This window comes from Equus asinus, chromosome 20 (assembly GCF_041296235.1).
Source record: "Equus asinus isolate D_3611 breed Donkey chromosome 20, EquAss-T2T_v2, whole genome shotgun sequence".
Taxonomy (NCBI): Eukaryota; Metazoa; Chordata; class Mammalia; order Perissodactyla; family Equidae; genus Equus; species Equus asinus.
The window spans coordinates 36,945,338-36,968,505 of NC_091809.1; the positions used below are offsets into that span (position 1 = coordinate 36,945,338).

At 49.1% G+C, this 23,168-nt stretch overlaps 1 protein-coding gene across 3 annotated transcripts in view; it reads left to right on the plus strand.

The window, feature by feature from the left end:
- Positions 1–23,168, plus strand: part of KIRREL3 (kirre like nephrin family adhesion molecule 3) — a 532,785-nt gene that overhangs the window by 396,745 nt on the left and 112,872 nt on the right. For all 3 annotated transcript variants that reach the window (XM_014845407.3, XM_070489941.1, XM_070489942.1), the window contains one exon: positions 11,139–11,216. In XM_014845407.3, coding sequence (XP_014700893.1) covers positions 11,139–11,216 — 78 coding nt within the window. The remainder of the gene's footprint in view (positions 1–11,138; positions 11,217–23,168) is intronic.

Consider the following 23,168-nt stretch of genomic DNA (forward strand, 5'->3'; position numbering starts at 1 on the left):
CCACTCCCAGAGGTATCCCTCAGCAAGAGCTCACCCCACAGACCCGCCTCGCCCTGCCATCCCCACCTCCTCTCCTGTCCCCACACACCAAGTGGGAGAGACTGGGTCTGCACTTTGTTTTTGAAGGAAAAGAAACATTGGGCTGGGCCCTCCATGCAGCTACATGGATAGCTAGATAAATAATTACTAAAGAAATAAATAAATAAAAATAAACAAAGAAAGACTCCAATGAGCCTGAATTGCCGCCGTGCTGAGAGGTAACTGGCAGGTGCAATTTAATTATAAGATACAGAGTTGTAATGGGGTGTGTGCAGCTCAGGGAGGTCTCCGTAATGGGCGGACAGCGGGGTTCCCTGCCTTCTCCGCTGCCTCTGCTCTAACCCCACTGCCTCCTTGCCTTCCTTGCTGTGTGGGCTGGGGAAGGTGCGGGAAGCTTTGCACTGCCCTGGAGGACGAGGTCTGCCAGCCCCCAGGCGTCTGCTCCTCCCCAGCCTTAGCTCCCAAGACTGCCTAAGTCGTGACACCCGTGGCTGACAGTCCTGGCTGGGGAGGGCGTGAGGAGGGCAGGACAGGGAGAGGCTACCCACTCACGCACAGCCCTGCCCTCCTTCTCCAGAGGAAAGGTGTGCAGCTTCCCAATGGACACAGCCCACGCAACCAGGCATGGACACTGGACTGTGACTAGGCAGCTGTGACTATCTTTGGCCAGGGGCAAGGACATCCCATCACCTGGCCTCCAGCCTGTGTGCTTCTCTACCTGGAAGTGGAGGGGGCACCCCCAGCCCACTCAGGCTTAGCCCGCCCCCTTCCATCCCAAGGACCCTAAAAGACCCTCCATCGCCCCCTACTCCCAAGACATTTTTTCCTTCTTTCTGCCCTCGTCCCTTGTGCCAGGCAAGAGCAGGCCTCTCCCTCCACCCCACCCCATTCAGTGGGCTGTGGGCTGGAGGGCAAGGGCTGGCCATTCCGGCCTGACTCCAGTGATAAATCCTTGAAAGCCAGCTCATGGCCATTATGGGGCCCTCTTGGTTAATCCTCAGATTTTATGATTTTATTGGGGCCATAAATGGGTGACAAGGAGGTTTGCAAGCACATAACTAAACAGCAGCAGCGCTCCGGCTGCCCGCCCGCCCCGAGCAGGCAGCTGCTCTCCGTGCTTCCCTGCCCCACCCTCACCTCCCTACCTCCTGGGAGGCAGTCCTTCCTTCTCTGGGCATGGACTCACCAGGGGCCCGGCTCCCACAAGGGCATCTCAGTGTCCCCTGAGCAGCTTGCAGCAGTGCCCATGACTCCATTGGCCCACACCCTCTGAAGGCACGTGGTTCCCTTCTTCCCACTGGGGTCTCTGCGGGTCCCCTGGACTGTGTGTGCAGCATCCAGATTGCATCCTGGGAGAAGGGCACAGTCTGGGCTCTGGGATCAAATGGGCCTGGGTTTGCATCCTGGCTCCTCCACTCCCCAGTTGCGTGACTTTAGAAAAATTATTTGACTTCCCTGAGCCTCATCTGTACAATGGGGCTAACAATCCATATCTTCACAAATCTGTGTGAAGATTAAATCCACGGATCAATCATATTCATAGCCTCTTATTGGGCCTCTGCTTTCCCAAAGGTCTGGGCCTCAAGAGATGGGGGTGGAGGCAGAGGGGACTTTGCTGGCCTCCTGTTGCCCTCAGTCTTAGTCCTTTGGGGACTGTTGGTCCTTCTAGAAAAAAGAGAAAAGAGATGCTTTCTCTCTGCCTGGCCTTCCAGCTGTGATTGACTGGCTGTACCAGGCTGAGCCTCCCCAGGGGCAGAGCATACAGCTGTCAAGCATCTGGCCCCATTCAAACATCAGTCGCCAACTTCCAACTTTCTCTTAGGAAAAGTCTGAAAGCCTTGCAGGCATCTGGCCCTCAGCAGTCCTTGTTCCTCCCAGGATAAGTAGACTGATGACAGGCCAGGGTGGTGGGAACGGCCTTCATGATCCTGTTTGTCTGTCATATTCCCTCACAGAACAATTAACCCTCTGGGATTAGATATCCTAAATCAGAGATGGCTGAGGTAATCTTGTACATGTGATAAAACTCTTTCCCCTAAAATTCTTCAGCCAGCATTATTGCACTGCCCCAACTCCCGGCCCCTCTCACTGAGAGATTACACTGGTGGTCCAAAGAATCTTGCTTATATCAGTCCCACTGGCCTCGACACTTACCAGCTGTGAACCAGAGTAAGTTATTTAATCTTTGGATTCTTCGTTTCCTCTCCAATCAAATAGGAATAATGATAATACTTACCTGATAGAATTTTTGTGATTGAAGAAGATAATGCACGCAAAGTACTTAGCTGGGAGACTAATAAATCATAAGCAATCAGGAAACGGCAGCTTTAATTGCAATGGTGAATTAAGAGGGCTTGACCCCAGGTGGGTGACCCTTGATGATACCAGCCAATGGAGAGGGGCAAGGCTGGGCTGCATCCAGCCCCTTTTGGGGGTGGAAGTGGCCAGCGTCCCAATTTCAGTGTGCAGAGGGGTGTGGTAGATTCCGCCAACCTTGAGACCCGCATTGATGCCCAAGTGGCCCAGAGACACGCCACATTCTGAGTCAGCTAGTGGCTGTGTTGGAATTCCAAGCAATTAATCAGTTGTGTAGAAAGACCCCAGGCAGAGTCTGAGGGTGAGGGTAGGGGATGAGCCCAGCTCTCCACAAAGAGAAAAATGGCAAGAGCCAGGCAAGGTCTCAGAGAGCCAGCCCAGTGGGCTGAGACTCAGAACTGGTGAGGGCTTGTCTCTCACAGAGAACCGAGAGCAGAGCGTGGCAAGGTGCACCAGCACGGAGTCAGGCAGACAGGTGCACTCAGGCTTCACCACTCAGCTGAGGGACCCCAGGCAAACTCCTTAGCCCTCTAAAACGTCCATTTCCTTATAAATAAAGACAAGAATAATACTGTCTCTCTTTGTAAGGTTGGTGTGAGGGGAAAGCAAGGTGAGAAAAGTAAAACGCCCAGTGTGGCTCAGTGAACGTCTGGTTTCTCCTGCCCATGAGGCACGGGCTCAGGCCAGGGGAGCTGGGATCTGGAGAAGCCAGAGGATTGGTGGCCACATGGGTGCCAGATTTCCTGCAGGCGCATGGGACCTGGTGCCAATGGTGACACAGACAATCGTGGAGCCCACAGCTGGTGGTGAGGAGCTGCTGCTGCACTGCCTGCCTGGGGATCGGGCTACGGCAGCCAGGAAGCGGCAGGCTGAGGAAGGCAGGCGCTGGCAAAGGGCTGCTCCAATGTTGGTTCTTGCTATTGCTGTATGAAGCTGCAAGCTGCTTGCCATCAGGAGTCTGAGACAGCATTGTTCTCTACAGGAGCCAAAGAGGATGGGTTGGTGGTCACAGAAACTTCTCGGAATTATCACAATGATTGTTAACTCTTTCTAAAACAGAATAATGCGACATAAAGTTTTTATGTACTTCATTATTTTAAAACCTTAATTTAAGACCACAGCTGTTTCAGGTTTCTCATATAAGAATTTAATTGGTCTATAATAGCACAGTTAATTAAATACAAATCAATAGTTTAAAACAACTAATTTATACATAATATGATTGGGGAAAAACTTAGTTCTCATATAATTAACTCGTATTAAATAAGCAATGAAATAGCAATTATGTCTTTACAACAATGTAAAGTTTATAGTTCTTCAATAAACTTAGGACTAGCAGCAATGAGATTCAGAAATTATGAAACAGGTCTGATTGGGCCATTAAACATTTACTGCTTGTCCTGGAGGGCTGACGTGCGCTCATCAGGGTTAGCAAACCTTCCTTACTCTCTCTTCAGGCCTCTTTGCCAGAGGTTGATCAGAAAACTGTGATCTTTGCATGATTTATGGGCGTCGTTATCGCCTGGCATGTGAGGGATAATGCTGAAAACGGGACTAGGCAGAACTGACGCAGAAAGCGGTTTAGCAGAGTCAAGGGGAGAACTTTCCAAACATGAGACTGTGCGTCCTGCGAGGGGTGAGGCACTGCTGGGCGGAGTGGCTTACGAGGGACGATCACCTGTGAGCGAGGCCATTGGTACGGACACCCCACAAAGGCAAGACCCCAGGACAAATGTCCAGCCTTCAGGGCCCTTTATGAGGGCGTCCCTCACCCCACGACCTGCAGCTCCTATTCCTCCTCTGGGCTCCTGCAGCAATTACTGCCATTCATGTGGAAATAAGTCGTATGCTGCCTCATGACACTTTTTTTTACTGATCTGTTACTTGCCTTTGACTCTATGTACCTTTTCACAAGTATATGCATAAGCAACAGGATTAAAATCTCATTGGGAAAGGAAGCTCACCTTAACTATTTTTGTCTTGCTCATAGTGCCCAGCTCCTCAGTGAGTGTTTCCAGATGGGATTTTATACCTGTCATATTTTATTAAGATGTGCTGGTTGTGAAGGGGTGGCAGTAACACTTGTAGCAGAGTCTACCCATATTATTTGACTGCTTTTTTTTTTTTTTTTGGTGAGGAAGATTGGTCCTGATCTAACATCGGTTGCCAATCTTCCTCTTTTTTTTTCTACCCAAAGCCCCAGTACATAGTAGTATATCCTAGTTGTAGGTCATTCTAGTTCTTCTATGTGGGACACTGCCACAGCATGGTGTGATGAGTGATGTGTAGGTCCATGCCTGGGATTCGAACTTGAAAACCCCAGGCCACTGAAGCAGAGTGCACAAACTTAACCACTACGCCACTGGGCCGGCCGCTTTATCCCACTGCTTTTTATGTAATTCATTACGTAATGAATTGGTCTCCAGACCAAGACATTCATTCTTGGTCATTCTGAGGTCAATAAAGCTGGTTAAAAACATATTTCTTCAGACTAAACTCACGCTCATCTAATCCTCTGGAACCCCTTCACCCCAAACACAGAAGTTCCAAACTGCCCTGTCATCACCCCGTGGCCAGACAGCTTCCTTTGTCAATCTCCTCTGACACAGACACCACTCTTCCTCCAATCTTCCCAACTAAAGACACTGTGGTCATCTGTGCCCCCTTCCTCTGCTTGAGCCACTCTGTCACTTAGCCTCATTCCTAGACTCTCTCTTAGATTCACCATTTTCTCCCCATTCCCAACACCACTAGTCCCTGAGCCTCACCTGCTGCACCCACCTGGCTGGTCTTCCTGACTTGCTTCACTTTTCCAAGCCATCTGATGTTGCTGCCACACTAACCTTCAAAGAACACCACCTGAGTTTATTATATCACCTTGGATGAGTCATTTCTCCTCTCTGAGTCTCCCTTTCTGCATCTGTGAAAAAAAGCGGGGGCTTGGAGGGTGGGGGTGAATTTGATGACCTCTAAACCCAATCTGATACGTTGTTTCTAGTTATTGAGCTCACCTCTATCAGGTACTTCATTCTGGGCACCTTTTGCCAAGTGCTGTCTCATTCAATTTTCATATTAACCATGCGAGGAGGGTCTTACTAGTAGTATCCATGTTTCATAGATGAGAAAATCAAAGCTCAGAGAAGCCCTGAAGATTGCTCGCTGTTAAGGGCTGGAGGAGGGCTCCAGCCAGCGCTGGTAGTTTTGAAGCACACGTGGCCTCCCTGTGACTCCAGCCAGGTCCAGCTGACGTCTTCTCCATAAGGTCTCAGGAACCAACTGGGGAGCTATTTTCAGCCCTCCACGGCTCTCCTGTGTCACGTGGCAGGGGTACAGAGGCTCTGAACGTCCCCCTGATAAAGCTCAGCATCCTTTCACTTGCTCTCTGATCCCAGGATGTCTTCAGAGAGCAGGCAGAGGGAGCAGATGTCAACCACCATCTCTCACTGGGAGTTTTGCAAGAGCCTCACAACTGCTCTCCTCTGCCTGGCTGATCTCCTCCCGTCCATCGCTGCACCAGTGCTGAAAAGATCCTTACAAGATGCAAGTCTGGCTGTCTTTCCTCTGCTTAGCACTCTTCAAGGCTTCCCACTACCTGTAGGAGAAAGTCCAGAGTCCTAGGCAAGGCTTCTCAGGTCCCCCAGGATCTGGTCCCTGGCTATGTCTCCTGCCCCAGCTCATTTCCTCTGCTCCCGAAATCTTTGCTACAGCCACACCAAACTCCCTGCCAATAACACTCTGTTTCTTGTTAGTAGCCTTCTGTGGACATGCTGGAGTCTAATAGCTTCAGGAGGGAAAGGGTTAGTCTTCAGCAAGCACCCCTGAACAATTGTGACCAGGCAAGCTGGGGACAGGAAGGCACCCAAATGCATCCAGACAGCCTCAGAAATGGTGAGGTAGCAGTTACTTGAGACCGTGTTAGTTTCTGGCTGAGGCAATAAGCAGCACTATCCTGACCAACATATTCCTCACGCTGGAAGCAGGCATGTCGAAGGCATCCTGGATTGCCATTGATGCTCCCGGGCTTGCAGACACACAGCCAGCCCTCCTCCCCACCCTCCCCCCTTCCCATCATCTCTTGTGCCACCACCCCCACTGTCCCACCTTAGCAGCCCTACTGGCTCTCCAGCCAGTTAGTGCCCCATGAGCCTCTCGGGCAGTCATGTGATGCCGCTCCCTGCAGGCAGCTCTGTGACCTGAGAGATCAGCTACAGAGAACCTTGGCCGATGGAAATAGCCAGGTCCTATGAGAAGACCAGCTCCCTCCCCCTTCCTGTCCGTATTAGTTTGCCAGGGCTGCTGTGACAAAGTACCACCAACTGGGTGGCTTAAACATCAGAAATGTATTGTCTCACCGTTCTGGAGGCTGGAAGTCCAACATGGAATGTTGGCAGGCTTGGTTTTCTCTGGGACCTGTGAGGGAAGGATCTGTTTCAGGCCTCTCTTCTTGGCCTGATGATCTTGGCCGTCTTCATGTTCATGGGGTGTTCTCCCTGTGGGTGTGTCTGTCTGCAAACTTCCCTTTGCATGAGGACACCTGTCATATTGGATTTGGGCCCCCCAATGACCGTTTTTACTTGATTACCTCTGTCCAGTCCCTATCTCCAAATAAAGTCACATTCTGAGGTATTGGGGTTAGGACTTCAACATATGGATTTGAGGGGACACAGTTCAACCCATAACACTGTCCCATAACCCATAACAGGACCACTGATCCCTGTTGTCTGTTCTCTGGCCTGTCTTGATTCACAGCATCAGCAGCCCTGGGATCCTGGACGTTACCCTCAGAGCTAAGCCAGAAGTCAGACCCGGATTCTAGCCTGAGCACTGTCACCAACTAGTGCTCTGGCCTTGAACTGTCCTCTTACTTCTCTGAGCCTCAGTTTCTGAAACCAAAATATAGGAAATAATTTCTGACTTGCCTACTTCACAGAGCTACTGTGAGCATCTGATATGGTAGTGAATATGGCAGCATCGTGAAAAAATAAGCACTCCACAAATTTGAAGTAATCTCACATATCATTATTATTACTAGTAAGAATAAAAGAATCCTAAGGCTAGAAAAAGTCCCGTCCACACCCTCTGAAACTGGAGGAAAACCATTCCATGTACAAAGCCAGCCCTTTGTATCCCTCTCTCCAGAGGCAATCTGACAACGTTTCCCAGAGTGCTGTTTGGATGAATTCCAACTTTCATTCACTCCACAACCATCCACCCTCACCTGGTCCACTGGGCCACGTTTAAGCCCACCTGCTTCATTTGGACCTGAGTGAGGGAGAACTGATCACCACCCGATCTTTTTCAGTCAGCCCTTTCATTAAATCAGCAGACATCTTCTGAGCACTTGCCATGCACCAGGCACTGTGCCTGGGGTGGGGACTCAGAACTGGGAAAGGCCCAATCTTGATCCTTCTCCTGTTCACAGTCTAGAGGCCAGGAGTTCTGGGGTGCAATTTTTCCTTCTCCCTAAGAAACATACCCTGGCCCGATCAGTGTCTCCTTGCCCGGCAGTATTTCCCAAACCTTAGTTCTCCACACCCCATCTGCAAGTGACCCTGGCCTCCTTTGCTATGAACTTTCCTTTTAAGGCAGGACAACTCCATTCATGTTAATCATTTTCTGTGGACACCTTCAGTGCATCTGGATTGTTCTGTTACTGATAAGTGTTTAGCCAAAGGCTGCAGCCCCCAAGTCTATGTGGAGAAGACCCCGTCATCTTGCTATTCTAAAATGGGCACCTGTGACTGACTCCACCATCAGGCCCAATGCCATGTGTTAAGGAAGGTGGCAGTCTGGTGGCTGGTCTAGCTCATAAAGTGAGAGATTCCTGTTCTTTCCATCTTGTTCTATCATCTCCCCCCTAATAGCCTAGTTAGGCTGGCTTGGTAGAGTTTCCCCAAGCCAGTGGTCAGTTCCTGCTTTCCCCTAGTTCTCTCTCTGGTCAGTATCTTTGACAATACCCCACCTCCCCACCTGTGTTTCCAAATTCTTCTCCACTCCCCCACTTCGGCCCCCCTAGCATGCCTCCTCATGTGGACCCAATGACCTCTAATTCAGCTCTGCAAGTCTCTCCCAAGAACATCCCACATTTTTGTCTACGATAGCTAGTAATTCTCACTTCACTAATCCTCCAACCTGCTCATTCTTGCAAAGATCCCAGTGGCTTCGCCCCACTTCTCAGTAAAGACTTGGTCAGAGAGCCTCTCACTTAATAAATGTCTGCAGTGTGCTTCTCAGCGCCTTGTAATGTAGCCGCCTAAATAATTAAGACTAACCCACACGTGTCAAATTAAATGAACCAAATACATTGAGAAATTGCCTCATCTTCCGTTTCTTTTATTAATCAGGTTTTTTAAACTTCTTTTCCTGCTCATTTGCAAAAATCAAGCGTGGTCAGAGAGGCTCTTACTTATAATAACTGTTTGGAAGGGTGGCCTCTTTCCCAGGGCGATCACCCTGGAGGGCAGCCCGTTAGGCAACACAGGATAGATGGGGGTTAGGGTGGCAGAGACAGCCGACATAGATAACCCAGATCCAGCAGGTGTGCATGCTCTCTGAATCTCTAGGAGAATTATGCCCCTGAGAGTTTAAGGCCCTGTCCAGGAAGACTAACGGGAACATTGGCCTAAATCCATCCAACATCTTCTGCCCCCACTCCTCAGTGCTTCCCTGGGCTCACTCAATCCAGGAACCCAAGCTCCCTTTCTCCTTAGGAGCCACTGCTGATGTGCTTTAGATGGGCACTAGAAGTCAGTAGAAAGTATAATAGGGATTGTTAGCAATTGTATCATTCTGATGATGAACAATACACATGCAATTATGATGGGCTGGTTAACTCTGCCTGTCGTCAGCATGTTGAGGTTTCAATAGAGGCTCAGGCAAGAGGCTATTGTTTGCTGGAGCTCAGCACCTCCTCACAGCTTGTATTTCCGCTGGCCCCCTCCTGGCATGCTGGATTCCTGCCTCTTGAAGGTGGTTGTTAGAGAGAATCCACAAATATAGTAAGTAAACATCAAAGGGACTTTGATCCACGTGCCCCTCAACAGAGCGGGAGCCCCTGAAGAAAGGGCCAAGGCCTTGGATGAGGGAACTTAACATCATCAATTTGGGCGCCTGAGATGTAAGGCTGTTTGAAGTGAGGGCAGTTTGGCCGTGCCTTCAGACGAGCGAGCGCGGAGGGAAAGGAAGAGAAGTGAGTGCCTTTGGAAAAGGCACGCTCAGATCTGCTTCTCTGCTCTTTACTGATAGTCAATAAACCCCTTTAAAGAATTGAAAGATCAAAGCTAGCGGGCTCCCTGGGCCATGGCATTCTGCCACCACCCGACACGCTTTGTTTTCCTCTAGGGCAGGAGCCCCCAAGCTCAACTTATCTGACTCTCGTGGGCCCTTTCATCCTGTTACCCATGAAGGGTGGACCTGGGCAACAAGAGATGGATGAAGAGGTAGGGAGGAGGACTGGCCCACCCTGTCCACACTCTAACAGCCTAGATGCTGACTGGCTGGAGCTCAGAGAAACACCCAGTGTCATGGGAGAAGTCACTGTGACACACCCCTCAGTGGGACCCTCCTTCTCCGAGAAACTGGTGGAGGGAGCAGCTGGGTGCCCAGAAAGCTTGGCAAGATCTGGGAGGAGGTGCAGCCACATCTCCTTTTCCAGAAATCATACCCCTTATCCATTCATCCAGTTTATGGCAGCTGTCACATTTGTATGACTTCCAAGCAAAGAGGTGGGGGCAGGGAGTCTAAAATAATCACAGGAAGTTGTTTAATGTCTTTGAACTTCAACTTTCTCATCTGCATAATGTGAAGAGAAATAACCTATCTACCTACCTCCTGGGATTGTTGTGGGGTCAAAAGAGAAACCTGGTGTGGAATTGCTTCCAAACCATAAAGTGTTTAAGAAGAATCAGGATTAAATCTAAATGCCAGAGAGGAAAGCTTGCCTTCTTGTGGGGCAGATGTACTCCAGTCCAAGCCACACAAGGGACACTATTTACAAAATACTGTGCAAAAAAAAAAATATCTCTTGCCTTTGCTGCCTAGAATTGTTGTTCTACCTTGTTTTTCCAGTTGGGTCAGAGTCTTGTGGGACCAGAGTCTATGTCTTGTGTCTCTTTGCCATCCCAGCCCCCGTGTTCCACACTGAGTCTGCACCTCATAAGTGTTTGATGATGGTGCTGAATTGTACCTGAATATAAGAATGCACAGGCCCAGAAACTTACTCTCCCCAAAGGTAGACTCCTTCAACCTATATCTTGACCCCTGTGTCTTCCCTCAAATTCACCCAGTCACTTCCCAATCCTTCTGAATTACCCACTGTATCTAGCTGCACTGCTACATCCGGGACACCACTGGCTGGACTCTGCCTCTTCTCTGGCAGGCCTGACAACAATCCCAGCATGATCTGGGCATAGTCCCCAAGCCTGCGATATATAGGGCCTCATTAACCTATAGAGTAAAGGTTATCAGCATGGACTCTGGAACCAGACTTCCTGGGTTCAAACTCCTGGTTCCACCACCCACTAGGTCTTCCATCTAAGGCTGTTTGCTTAATACATCTATAAATGGAGATAATAATGGTATGTTCCTCATAGAGTTGTGGTAAGAATCAAATGAGGAATTATTGGCTTAAAATTACATCTGGACCATAGTAAGTGCTATGTAAATGTTTGTTAAAGAAATAAGTAGCCCTATTTTTAAGAGCAACAAACTTCACATCCCTTGCAAAGGGGCCTTCCCTGACACCTGACCCATTCCCAGCTCACCCACCTGTGCTTTTCTTCCAGAGCTGGGCCTCCAGAAGAGAGGATGCTGTCTGGTGCTGGGCTACATGGCCAAGGACAAGTTTCGGAGAATGAATGAAGGTCAGTGAGAACCTGCTCACCCTCTCGGGGGTAATGTGGAGGGAGGAAGCTATGCCCTACAACCATGGTACCAGGAAAAGAACCTGGGACATCTCAGAAAGGACAGTGGGTAGATCAGTTTGATTTCCACAAAGCTATTTATGTAGCAATGTGGGGAAGAGTTGCTAATGCCTGAAACACTGTATGCTGATTCCTCATGCTATCTTCCCTCCTCCTTTGTATCCCCCACCTCTCTTCCTCTCTCTTCCCTAGCTTTTGTTCCCCACCCACCCTCCAGTGCAATTAAATCTGCTTTTATTGTCTTTTCTAATCCAGACCTCTCTACCTTTCTCTTCAATCATTCACATTTCTTGAATGCCCATTGAATGAGCAGCACCTTACAGGGCACTTGGGAGAATACTAAAGAATAAGGCAGAGTTTTTATTCTTAAAGGAGTTAGACTTGGAAACCTACCCTCTTCCCAACTCTATTGGCCTCACCTCTCCCTTACTCACGGGCCATTCTGCCTTCCTCTTGTACTGGGTCTTTCCTCCGAGGCTTGACTGGGTCACAGAAGGCTTGGGGAAGGTATTGACATTGATGTGGAGGCTGGGATGTGAAAGGAGTGCTGTCACTTACGAGCCTGCTGTAATAAAGAGCCAATCCTCTCGATCCCCAGCCATCTGTCTCTGTGCAGCTAATAACCCTCTCCATCAGATGCCACAGACTGTTTGTCAGGATTCAAAAGTAGGTAAACAACTGTGAGGATGCCATTTATTCATTAAAGTCAGACAAATGAAGCCCTGGCTTCCCACTAGCCCAGCTTGCCATGGTTGGACCCCTCCCCTCCCAAGGCCTGGGGCCCCTGTAGCCTCATTCCCATTCCAAGCATGGAGGAGGCAGCTCACCTGTACCATCTCCATCCCCAGAGTTAGCTTCTCTGCCCTCTTCCTATGATCCTCAGCTGGCTCTCCTCCAATGCACAGTCCATGACACCCACATCCCCATGTGCTCCCCAGACCGAATATCTTGCCAGCTATAGGTTTGTTGCCAGCACCCATCATGGTGACAGTTTGACAAGAGTTAGGCCAGCACAAGTGAGCACTCCCCCATTTTGCTACCCCTCTGTGTAAGAAGGCAGCAGCATCAAGGAGCCACTTCCCATTTGAAGGAGCCCCACAGCTGAGCACAGCTAGTTTTGGGGGCTGCATTTTCTGCATCCTGCCAGTCAGTCTCCCTCCCTGACTTTTCTCGTTCTCAGCCTACCCACTCCTTTCCCAACACAGCCTTCATGAGAGTGCTAGGCAGTAACTTCTAATTTGTGGGAACTGACAGGGTGCCTCTGTCCATGGTTCTGAATAGACATGTTCTTTACTGGCAATGCTCATTAGAGAAGCTGAAACGAGGTTCACTGGGATTGTGGGAGCCAAAAAGTCAGGAGCCGGGCTGGATACGAAACCTCAAACTCCAAGCATCTGACCCGAGTAGAAGGATACTGACTCCAGATCCTGCGGCCTAAAAAGAGTCATATCACGAGGCTGATGAACACGATCTGACTCCCCCGACCTTTCACAAGTGGTTAAGGGAGGGATATATCAGTCAGCTCAGGCTGCCACAACAAAATACCATAGACTGGGTGGCTTAGACAACAGAAATTTATTTTCTCACAGTTCCAGATACTGTAAGTCCGAGGTCAGGATGCCATCATGGTCAGGTTATGGTGAGAGCTCTCCTCCTGGCTTGCAGATGGTCGTCTTCTTACTGTATCCTCACATGACAGAGAGATAAAGAGAGAGAGCTTTCTGGTGTCTCTTATTATATGGACATTAATCCCATATGACACTTATGACCTCATTTAACCTTAATTACTTCTGTAAAGGCCCTATAGCCAAATACAGTCACATTGGGATTAGGGCTTCAACATAGGGACAGGGTGAGGGGACACAATTCAATCCATAGCATGGTGTCTGAATGCATTTACCATAGCAGAAAGGCAAATGAACCAGGGATTAAGAAAATAACAAGAAAAAGAAATTCAGCATTAGGTGGAGAGGCACTCCTTAGATATTGTTTAGGTAAAGAAGAAAGGAAGAGAGTCAGAGAGGACCAGAAGAGGACTTGGAAACAAGACCAAAACCTGATTACCTCTGAGGACAGTTAGCCTTACTTTGTGCAACAACTAAGCTAAAACAGCATTTTTAAAAGATTTTTCTTGTTAAAATGGGAAGATGCCAAAACAATGCCTATTCTCTCTGAGCCTCATCTCCAAACACATACAATCCACACAAATGGGTTATTCCTTTGAACTGATTATGGTTGACTTGGTTAAGAATGAGAGATTCCAGGTGCCTTACCCCACCTAAACCCTCCCTCTAGAGAAGGCTAATTGAGAATCAAGCAAGGTCTTCAGAAAGAGGGAGGCGACAGAGGCATCAACAATGGCCAAGAGGTAATGGGGCAGCTAATTACCTCCCTCTCTGCATACGGTTTTCACCCCTCCAAAATGCCCCAACACACACTTTCATGCACATACTCATACACAACCACACACACAGTAGCAGCTGCTGCTGGGTGACCAAGGAGACAAGAGAGTGGTAAGCAAGCTAAACCACCATGTGTCATGACTTACAAATCTCAAGTAACAAAGAGGAGGCAGAATAGGAAGGACAGTGGGGCAGAGGAGAGATGCATGGGATGGGCCAGCTTTGGCTCTGGATGGGTGGAAGGCATGAGGAGGAGAAGAGGAATGGACCTGGTGAGGAGGGGGCCTCCTCTGCTCCCACTCCAGCCAGTCCTGCTGCCCCAAGAGGCACATTATACACTTTTTCCTCTTTCTAAAGCTCATGTGTCCAAACTCCAACACGTCTGCAGATAAGAAAAGACACCAGCAAGCATGGGGAGCTGTTTTATGGTTTATAATTATCTTGTACCCATGTGCAAAATTATTATAACTTCCACATATTAATAATTGAACTGGAATAGCAGCCATGACATAGATCAAGAACCAGAAATCTCTGTCCATGCTGCACTACACACCTTGGTATAAATTGAACAACTGGTAAAATAGTAAAAAATAATTATTTTTCTCCTAGATGCTGGAATTAGTGAGATATTGGAACAATTAGCTGCTTCTTCCATTAAAGATAAGGTGGTGATCATTATATTTCCAATTTAGAATAAATATAAAAGACCTACTTGTGTTGTATTAAAGCATATTTGTTCTGTTTAACAGTATCTAATAGGGTGTCTGTCATCCGGGGAGAAGTGGTCCCCTATTTCATTTGTTTCCTTGTTAATTTGGTATCTTTTTATTTTCTTTTCCCTCTACTCCCCCCTCCTTGCTACATCCCAAAAAATAACAGCTTGAGAAGTAAGAGAAAAATAATGAATGAACAGGAGCTTTATGGAGCTGGGGTTTATCATAAGCTGGAGTAATTGTGATTGGTGCTGTTAAACTACACAAAGCAATAAAAAGAAAACACTATTCAAAGATCGTTTAGGAGGCACATGATAGTCAATGAGAGGTTTGCTCTATTTGGGAGCACTTAATGGCTTCTCGGATAGAATCTGCAGCACTTGCAGGAATGTTGGAGGTTGGTAATGGGGGTGGGGGGGGTGTCTGTGTGTGTGTGTGTTCATTGGTCTGTTTGGACTCAGTAGATCTGACACATCAAATGGAGACCTGAACAAAGATCAATGAAGGGCAGACAAGAAAGAAGGAAATAAAGACAGACTAGGCATAAGAATATCAGATTTATTTGACATAATCGTCTTCGTGTGATTAAGTACAAGGTGCTTTAAACAGGAACTGCTGGAAGGAGATCACTTGTTTATTCATCAAACATTCATTGAATACCTACCATAAAAATAATACCAATTCTTCATAATAAGTGCCAGGCATTGCTCTAAGTACTGGAGCTATGAACGTAAGTAAGGCATAGCCCTGCCCTCAAAGAGCTCACAGTAAAAACATGCAGGGACATCTCCACTGTCACCTCCACGAAGAGACCCTGCCTGACCACCTCACCTAAAGTGCTTACCCTTCTTCCCCAGCATTTGCTCCATTGTGGCGACCAGCCTATTTATTTTGTGGCACTTGCCCTAATTGTTGATTATTCATTAGACTGTCTGTCTCACCTAGAGTGTTTGCCTCAGGAAGGCAAAGATCCTGCCCCCTCCTTTCTTGTCTACCCCTGGGCCTTTGGAGTAGTTGAACTTTTTTATTTAAATAATTAATTAGCTCCATGAGTGACAATAGTGGAATGCGCAAAGTCACCCACAGGTGTAAGGTACGTCTTGAGAAGGAGCTCACCAGGCAGAGCAAACTGCTGTAGAGAATCCCATGAAATGGGAGTCTCCACAGCTCCAGTAGTCCCACAAGTCTTACCTCTCAGCCTCTCCTCCAATTCCAGTACTATTGCGCCTTCCTAGGGGGCCAGGGCCCAGGAGGTTAGCAGAGCAAGAGGCCTGGGGGGGGGGGCCCCACATGTGGTCTCCCTCCTTTCTGCACCAGCTCTCCTTCCTCACTCATCAACTGCTGGGCCACATTCTCAGGGCAACTCTAGGCAGATATTTCCCATCAGATCTGCAAGGGAACTGTTCCCACTCTTCCCTTACCCCACACACCCAAGACACACACACACACATACGCACCATTCCCTTCCCTTTCCAGGCTCTGTCCCTGCTTACCCATTTCTCCTGGAGATCCCAGGACCACTCACCTTCTCAATGTGCACTGCTTTCCCAGCGCTGATCCTATTCACCCCAGAATAGAAAGCTCTCACGTGGAATCAGATAAGGGGCTCTGCCTGCCTCCGGAAAAGCTCAGCATTCCTCTATGTTAGAACTGTAAACAACCCTGCGATTATCGTGCAAACCCACCAACTCAGGAGCATTGAGTGACTCGTTTAGGGTCAATAGGAAGCTGCTGGAAGACCCAGGACCACAACCCAGGTCTCCTGACATCCGGTCCAGGGATCTGGGGATTCCGAAAGAAGAAGCTAAGACCGGGAGCAGAGGGAAGCCCCTAACACTTTAGCTGGGTTTGGTTTTCCAGGGTAGCTGAAAACATAGAGAAAGTGGAAGGAGCAGGGAGAAGATGGGGAAGAACACAGAATAGACTGGAGTTGATGTGGGAGAAAATTAGGAAACACCTAGAGTGAGGGACAAAGGCCAGGGGAGACCATTTCTAAGGAACCGGAAAATTCTCTCAGGCCCTAGAAGACTTGAGAAGGGGAAATGAGGAAGAGGATGTTTGAAGGAGGAGGGGAGGCAACAAAGCCCTGGCCTGCCTTCCCCGCCAGCCCTTCGAGGCCAAGGGGGGCCTGTGCAAGAGGCTCCCCTTCCTCCTCACAGGGCCCTCTCGGCTGCACATCTGGTGGGGCGGCAGTTTTCCCGGACCTTTGGGATCACAGTGACTGGCTGCTTCTCCCAGCTCAGGGGAGGGAAAGCAGAAATGCCTCCCAGCACTGTCACTCTCATCTTCCCGGGAAGAAACAAATGCAGGTGATTAGCAAAGGCAGCTTCTGTTTGCTGGAGACCTGGGGGCCTCTGTGGGAGGGGCTGCATGCCCAGGAAGGAGAAAGCCAGCTCCGCAGATGGCAGGCCCCGCACAAGCTCTTGCATCCCCACAGCTCCCGGGCGGCACACCCCTGCTTGTCTAGGCTGTAGGCACGCACCTCCACCATGGTGCTGTCCTCCCTTCTCAGCCACGTAAGGGAGACACGGCCCCAGAGGATGGGAATCTGGGCGTCTTCAGCAGCTCTGAAGTCTTTGTGATGGCATGGAGCCTATCCTTTCTCTCTGCATCCCTGTGCTCTAAGCCATAAAAATGAATCTAAAACCTCCACTGTTTCCTGCCCATCCCCTAACAGGGCTAATTAAGAAGAGAGGTGCCCCTACTGGCATGTGTACTGAAAGGCGCACCTAAAAGTCAAGAGCCAGCCATGGGACCTTGGGCAAGTCCCTGGACATCGGATTTCAACCATCTCATGTACAAAATTGAATAATGTTGGATACAATCATCCGTAAGCCTTTAAAATGTCATGATCCAAAAATCTATCTTGCCTCTCAACACCCCACCCACAGCCTGCTCCCACCACCCATCCCATAATTTTAAATGCTTTAGTCATCAGAGGAAGCAGTACCGGGAATCTGACTGACCAGCTTTGCTCAGCAGCCTCAGAAGGCAGGTCTATTTCTTTTTCCTGTCTGTCCTCCAACAGTGAGTTCAGCCCATGTCAGCTATGCCCTGGGTGGCAGGCAGGCCTAGGGGACAAGCTGCACCGTTTTCAGAGCAGAGGGGAAGAGGAAGATGGCCTGGACCTTGGCCCAGGGACCTGACCCCACAGAGCACGGGTCTGATGCCACACGAATTCCTCCCACTTCTGACTGTGGCAGCCACTGCAGCCTGGCTCAGGCTGAGGACCCACAGTCGTGTTCCTGAGACCATCCCTCCACTGCCTGCGAGAGCCCCCAGGATGTTGGCTAATACTGTCATTTTGTTAGCTGGGGCTTTGGGGTGCTTTTTTTTTTATTTCATTTTTCTTATTGACGTGTTTTCTTCCACTGGGGCTGCAAGCTGGTTATTTGTATAACATCCCTGTTTATTATTTATGGCAAGACTCAGATTTCCAGGGTACTTTATGATTGTTATTTAATTCACTCAGCATCTTGGAACAAGGGACCCGCCATTTCCACTCTCTTGCCGAGTCTGGTGGAGGATTCTGGAGCTTTTTCGCAGCCCCATTCCTCTGGCCACCGTTCCTACTGGGAGACCTGCTTATCTCAGGCGAGCTGGGGGCCACCTAAGCCGCAGATCCTACCACACTCCTTTTTAAACTTCCTTTTTCCTCACACCCATATCCAATTTCCACCAAGACCTAGAAAAGTTACCTCCCAAATATCTCTTGAGTCCGTCCACCTCTGTCCATCTCACGGCCACTGCCCTCATCCCCATCACCTCCCTCCCACACCTGGACCACAGCAGTGTTCTCCTAACTGGTTCCTTGCATCCGTCATACCCAACCCCTTCCCTCCCAGTTCATTTTCCATACTTCAGCCAGAGCAATATTTCAAAATGCAAATGTGATAATGCCACATTCCTCTAGAAAATATTTCAATGGCTTTCTATTGCTTTTAGGAAAAACACCAAAATCCTTGGCATGTTTTACAGGGTTCTATGTGATCTGGTTCCCACCCACCTCTTTGGCCTCATCTTGCCCTGCTAACACTCTATGCTCCAGTCACATCAGCTTTCTTTCAGCTCCTCAAACAGGGCATGCCCCCATCTGTCACAGGCCCTTTGTCTATATTGATCCCACCTCTTGGGATACTGGCCACACTCTCCACACCTCATCCCCAAACCCTTCACATAGTAACTCCTGCTCATCCCTCGGATGTCAGCTCGAGTCTCACTCCTCTAGGGAAGCCTCCTCAAATCCACCCCTCCCCAACCTAGATCAAGCCCCTCTGTTCTATGCACTCACAGAACCACATTTCTTCCCGTCAGGGCTCTTAGCTCAGTCTGTACATGTATGTTCATAGCGCCATTATTTAATGAACACCTGTCATCCCTACCAGTCTGTAAGCTCTGTTTGGTCTCCATTGTATCCCCAGAGTCTGGCAGAAGGTTTTCACAGAGTAAACATTGAGAGAAGAGCAGGACAGAGACCTTCTCTGCCCCCAGTCAGTGACTCTCAACATGCTGGGACTTGGTGATTTGAGAATCATAGACTCCTGGAAGAAACATTAGAAGCCACCCAGAGAAGAGGGAAACGAGACTCAGGAAAGTGATGGGACTTGCCCAGAGTAACAGAGCTAGCAAGCGACAGAGCCAACACTTGAACCCAGGCTTAGGACCTCAGTCCAGCTCTCTTTCCACTTCACTATGCTGAGTCCTTGAAGTCTGGGAGTGTCAGCGTTGAGTGGATCAATCAGGGAAGTCTGCCTGATAAAAGTGGGTTTGAGGCCATGTTTTAAAAGAGATAAGAAGCAAGGACCCCTGGAGAAAAGGAAGAGAAGTAGCTTCTTTGATATAGACATGAAACATCCAGAGTAAAACCCACTATGAGCCTAGCACTGTGCCGGGTACAGGCTTCAAAGAGGCTGGGCATAGCCTCTGGCCTCAAGAGCTTTGTCCTCTACTTGGGGAGATTGGATATATTTCATACCAAATTGATTTTGTGGTTGTTTTGGTTTTGGTTTTCTTTTTACCATTGTGGTTAGTATGCTGAATGGTTAAGCACGGTGGCTTAGGAGTCAGGGAAATCTAGATTCAGATCCCAGGCCTAGTCCAGCAGGTTTAGAACTGTATCATCAAAGATTCTCGAGGCCAGAAAGCACCAAAGGCCATCTAGTCCACACCCTCTTCTGATGGCTCAATATCCCTGCCAAGTACCAACGCAGGTAAATACTTTTGGGTACTGGGGTGCTCTGTGCTCATTTACTCACCAACTGTGTCCCAGGTGCCTACTCTGTGCCTCGCACTGTCCTAGGCCCTTGGCATGTAAAACACAGTCCCTGCCCCCAAGGATATCACAGCAATTACAATGAAGTGTCACAATTGCTGTGACCAGATATGTACAGGAGCTATGGGAACAGAGAAGGGGAATCCAGGCAAACTGTAGGCCGAGTGAACAGTGTCCAGGACAACCTCCTGGAGAAAGTGAGTGAGCCCTGGGAGCAAATTTTATTATAAGAGGCCATTGCAACCTATGCTTGAGTCCCTCCAAAGACAGGAAACTCGCTGCCTACCAAGGCCATGGGCAGCTCCCCAGCCCTGCTCTCATAAGGAGTTTCCAACATAACACCCTTTAACTCCAAGAGTCTGTAGTTTTATCACTCTAACTGCATTGATGACAATGGGACCCAGTGACTTAGGCAGCAGCCTCTGGCAAAATCCTGGGGTCTCACCCTATTCCAGCTGTGTCCTGAAGAGGCCTTCTTTCTTCTCTCTGTGCCACCCTGCCCCTTGCCCCCACATCCTCAGCTAGCCTCAAAGGCATCATCCTCATCACTGAATGCTGAGATCCTCTCTCCGCTCCCTTCCCAGGGTGGCAGACCTTGAATAAATGAGTGTGCTTAATGGCCTGCAGCGCCACAAAGTTTTTAGAGCTGTGTACTGGAATGAGCAGGTTCGGCCTGAGATGAATCACCCAGACTTTTTATCAAAGGAAAGTCAATAAAAACCTGAAGGAGCTTGCCCCATCTCCACAGAGTGGCCAGGTCACATCACCAGGCCCCGCACTCTGGAAATAGTAATCAGGCAGACGCATTTCCCCCTGCTCCATCTGCTTTCCTCCCTGTGCCTCCCTTCTCAGATGTATTAGTTTCTATGGAAACTGTGTTGTTACTGGTATGGGAGGAGTTTAATGACATTCAGAAGTACCAAATCAAGTCCATTTATATAATGGTTTGAAATACGCATAATGGCCTATGGAATATAGGACACGGTGACAGTTTCAGTGACTGCGTACAGAGAGTGGGATAAATAGAGCAATGTAATACTCCCCACCTCCAAGTCAAATGTACCAGGAATAACCACTATTCTTAGTACTAAAGAGCAGCACTTCTCAACCATTATTCATGAAAGAATCTCAAAACACTACACCACACCGGGCCGCTCTCCTCTCATTGAGGAAGGACGCTGGCTAGACCGTGGGTCTTCTGCACCAGAAGTTTCAACCAGAGAGGCAGGCGGGACAGGTTCAGAGGTGAGGAGAGGGCAGAGAGCAGCCACTCAGCCCGGGGCTCCTCAGGCCGTGCCCTCGGCCAGCCTGCTGTGGGACAATTGCTCCTTGTGTCTGTTGTCACAGCTCCTTTCTGTCTGATTCAGACACTTACCTTGTGCCTGGTGCTGTGGGGGACATGGAGATGAATAACTCAGGGAGGACTCCCTTATCTTAGCTCAGGTTCCCCCAGACGGAGCCCCTAAGCAAGGACTCATCTGGGAGGGGCAGAGAGCACCTGAAGGAGGGGAGGGAATTGACCCAGGAAAGGGAAGTCATCCGTCACCGGGGATGTCACAAGTCTGCTACCACTGTGGGCGACTGGAGCCTGATCCCAGTGGGAACTCTGAGAAGTGCTGTGGAATTCATGCCTAGAAGTCAGGCCACCCAAGGAGTGGGCGTCTATAGCCCAGCTCCTGTCAGTAGCTGGCTGAGGGCTGCTGGGTGGGGGGTTACTTCCCTGGCACCTCTAATGCGCTCTTTGTGAGGGCAGAGTGGCCTTTGCAGCTTAAGGGAGACCTCAGGAGAAGGGTTGCGGGTCTTGGCCATCGGGGGCAGGGCTGAAGGGATACAGGTGGGGCACTGACTGACAGAGTTAGCTGCAGCCCTCAGAGAATTTGGAGCCCAGTGGGGAGACAGGCCTGGAATAAAATAGCAGAAGGCAGGGTGATGGGAGAGGTAACGAGGTGACATGCTCTTGGAGCACAGAGGTGGGGAGAGCCGTTTGTTCTGACTGGAGTAATACTGGGGGGCCTCGAGAAAGCAGAAGTGTGGAGGAGCTAACCTACAAAGGCACAGGGCTAGGGAGGGACTTTCACACGCTCATCATTTCATCCTCACCACATCACAAGGCCCACTTGAGAACCAAGCAACTGAGGCTCAGAGAAACCAAGTCGTCTACCTAAAGGCAAACAGCCATTACCCAGCAGAGCTAAGATTCAAACCCTGGTCTTCTTACTTCTGCTCTGCCTCAGGGAGCTTTGTATATTTGGGAGATGAGGGTGGGTGACTTACCGCGTCACCCTCAAGGGCAGACAGGACGGAGCCATACTGTGTGTCTGTGTAGCTTTCTCCCGTGGCCGAGGACTGCCCTCTCCCATACCACCCCACAGTGTACCGCCTATGGACCACCACTCAGCCAGTCAGGGGCCCGGGCTGTCTGATCCTGCCCCAGAAGTAGGCTGGACTGATTGTACCTTACATTGAGTGAATTACCTGGAATTCACCGCCCTGGGGGCACGGGAAGCAAGAGGCAGCCTGGGGAGGAGGTCCTTCAGCTCTGATGGCCCCACAAGCATGCTTTCTGCCCTGTCCTCACCCTCCATGCTCTCCTCTCCCAACCCTGCTCCCACCCCTGCTCCTTCTGAAAACACAGCGGGGGAGGGATCACGCATGTACATTCCCGGGGGCTGCATCTCGGAAGCATGCTGATATGCCTTCTGTGAAACACAGGCTCCATGATTGAGAGGCTGGGTTAGCCCTAATTAAACAGGTCTCTCCTGCAGAACTTCTCAGAGGGCACGGCAAACCCCTCAAAGGGGCATAGGGTTCATGGAGTTTCCCAAACTTACTTAACCATAAAACATTTTTCCTCGAGCATGTGTTCCGTGGAATCCAGTTTGGGAAATAATGGTTTAAGGCCCAATCTGTCACTAACTTGTTGTTTGAGCTTTGTCAAATAAGAATAAAACAAGCCTGCCCCGTGAGGACCAGAAAATCACAGGGATGAAAATTGTTTCTAAACTATAAAGTAAATGGTGCTGTTATTTATTTACATGGAAGATGATGCTGTTGTTTATTTATACAAAGCAAGCACACTCAGTTTCCCAGAGAACATTTCATTAGAAGTCAAAACAAAAAAAATAATAATAAAAGTTTTTAAAAATAATGTTTTATTCCTGACTAGGTACATGACCTTGACCTTGATGTCTCTTGACCTATGTCTTCTCATCTGCAAAATGGGAATACTCATGATGCTAGCCCTCTTTCCTCCATGCATATGTTGCCAAGATAAAATATGCATAATGGCTGTAGCGGTGCTTTGAAAAAGTATAAATTACCATAAAATGCAAGGCAGTATTATTAGTGTTTCAGGGTAATACCCTCAATTCAGTCCCATTTTGCTGAGATCAAAACAGGAGTGTGTTGGGGGAGGGGACCAGCTAGTGGCAGAAATAACAATGACTAATAATTTTCATCCATATGTATGATGTTAGGAGTCTTGTATGAGCATGTCGCTGAGGGG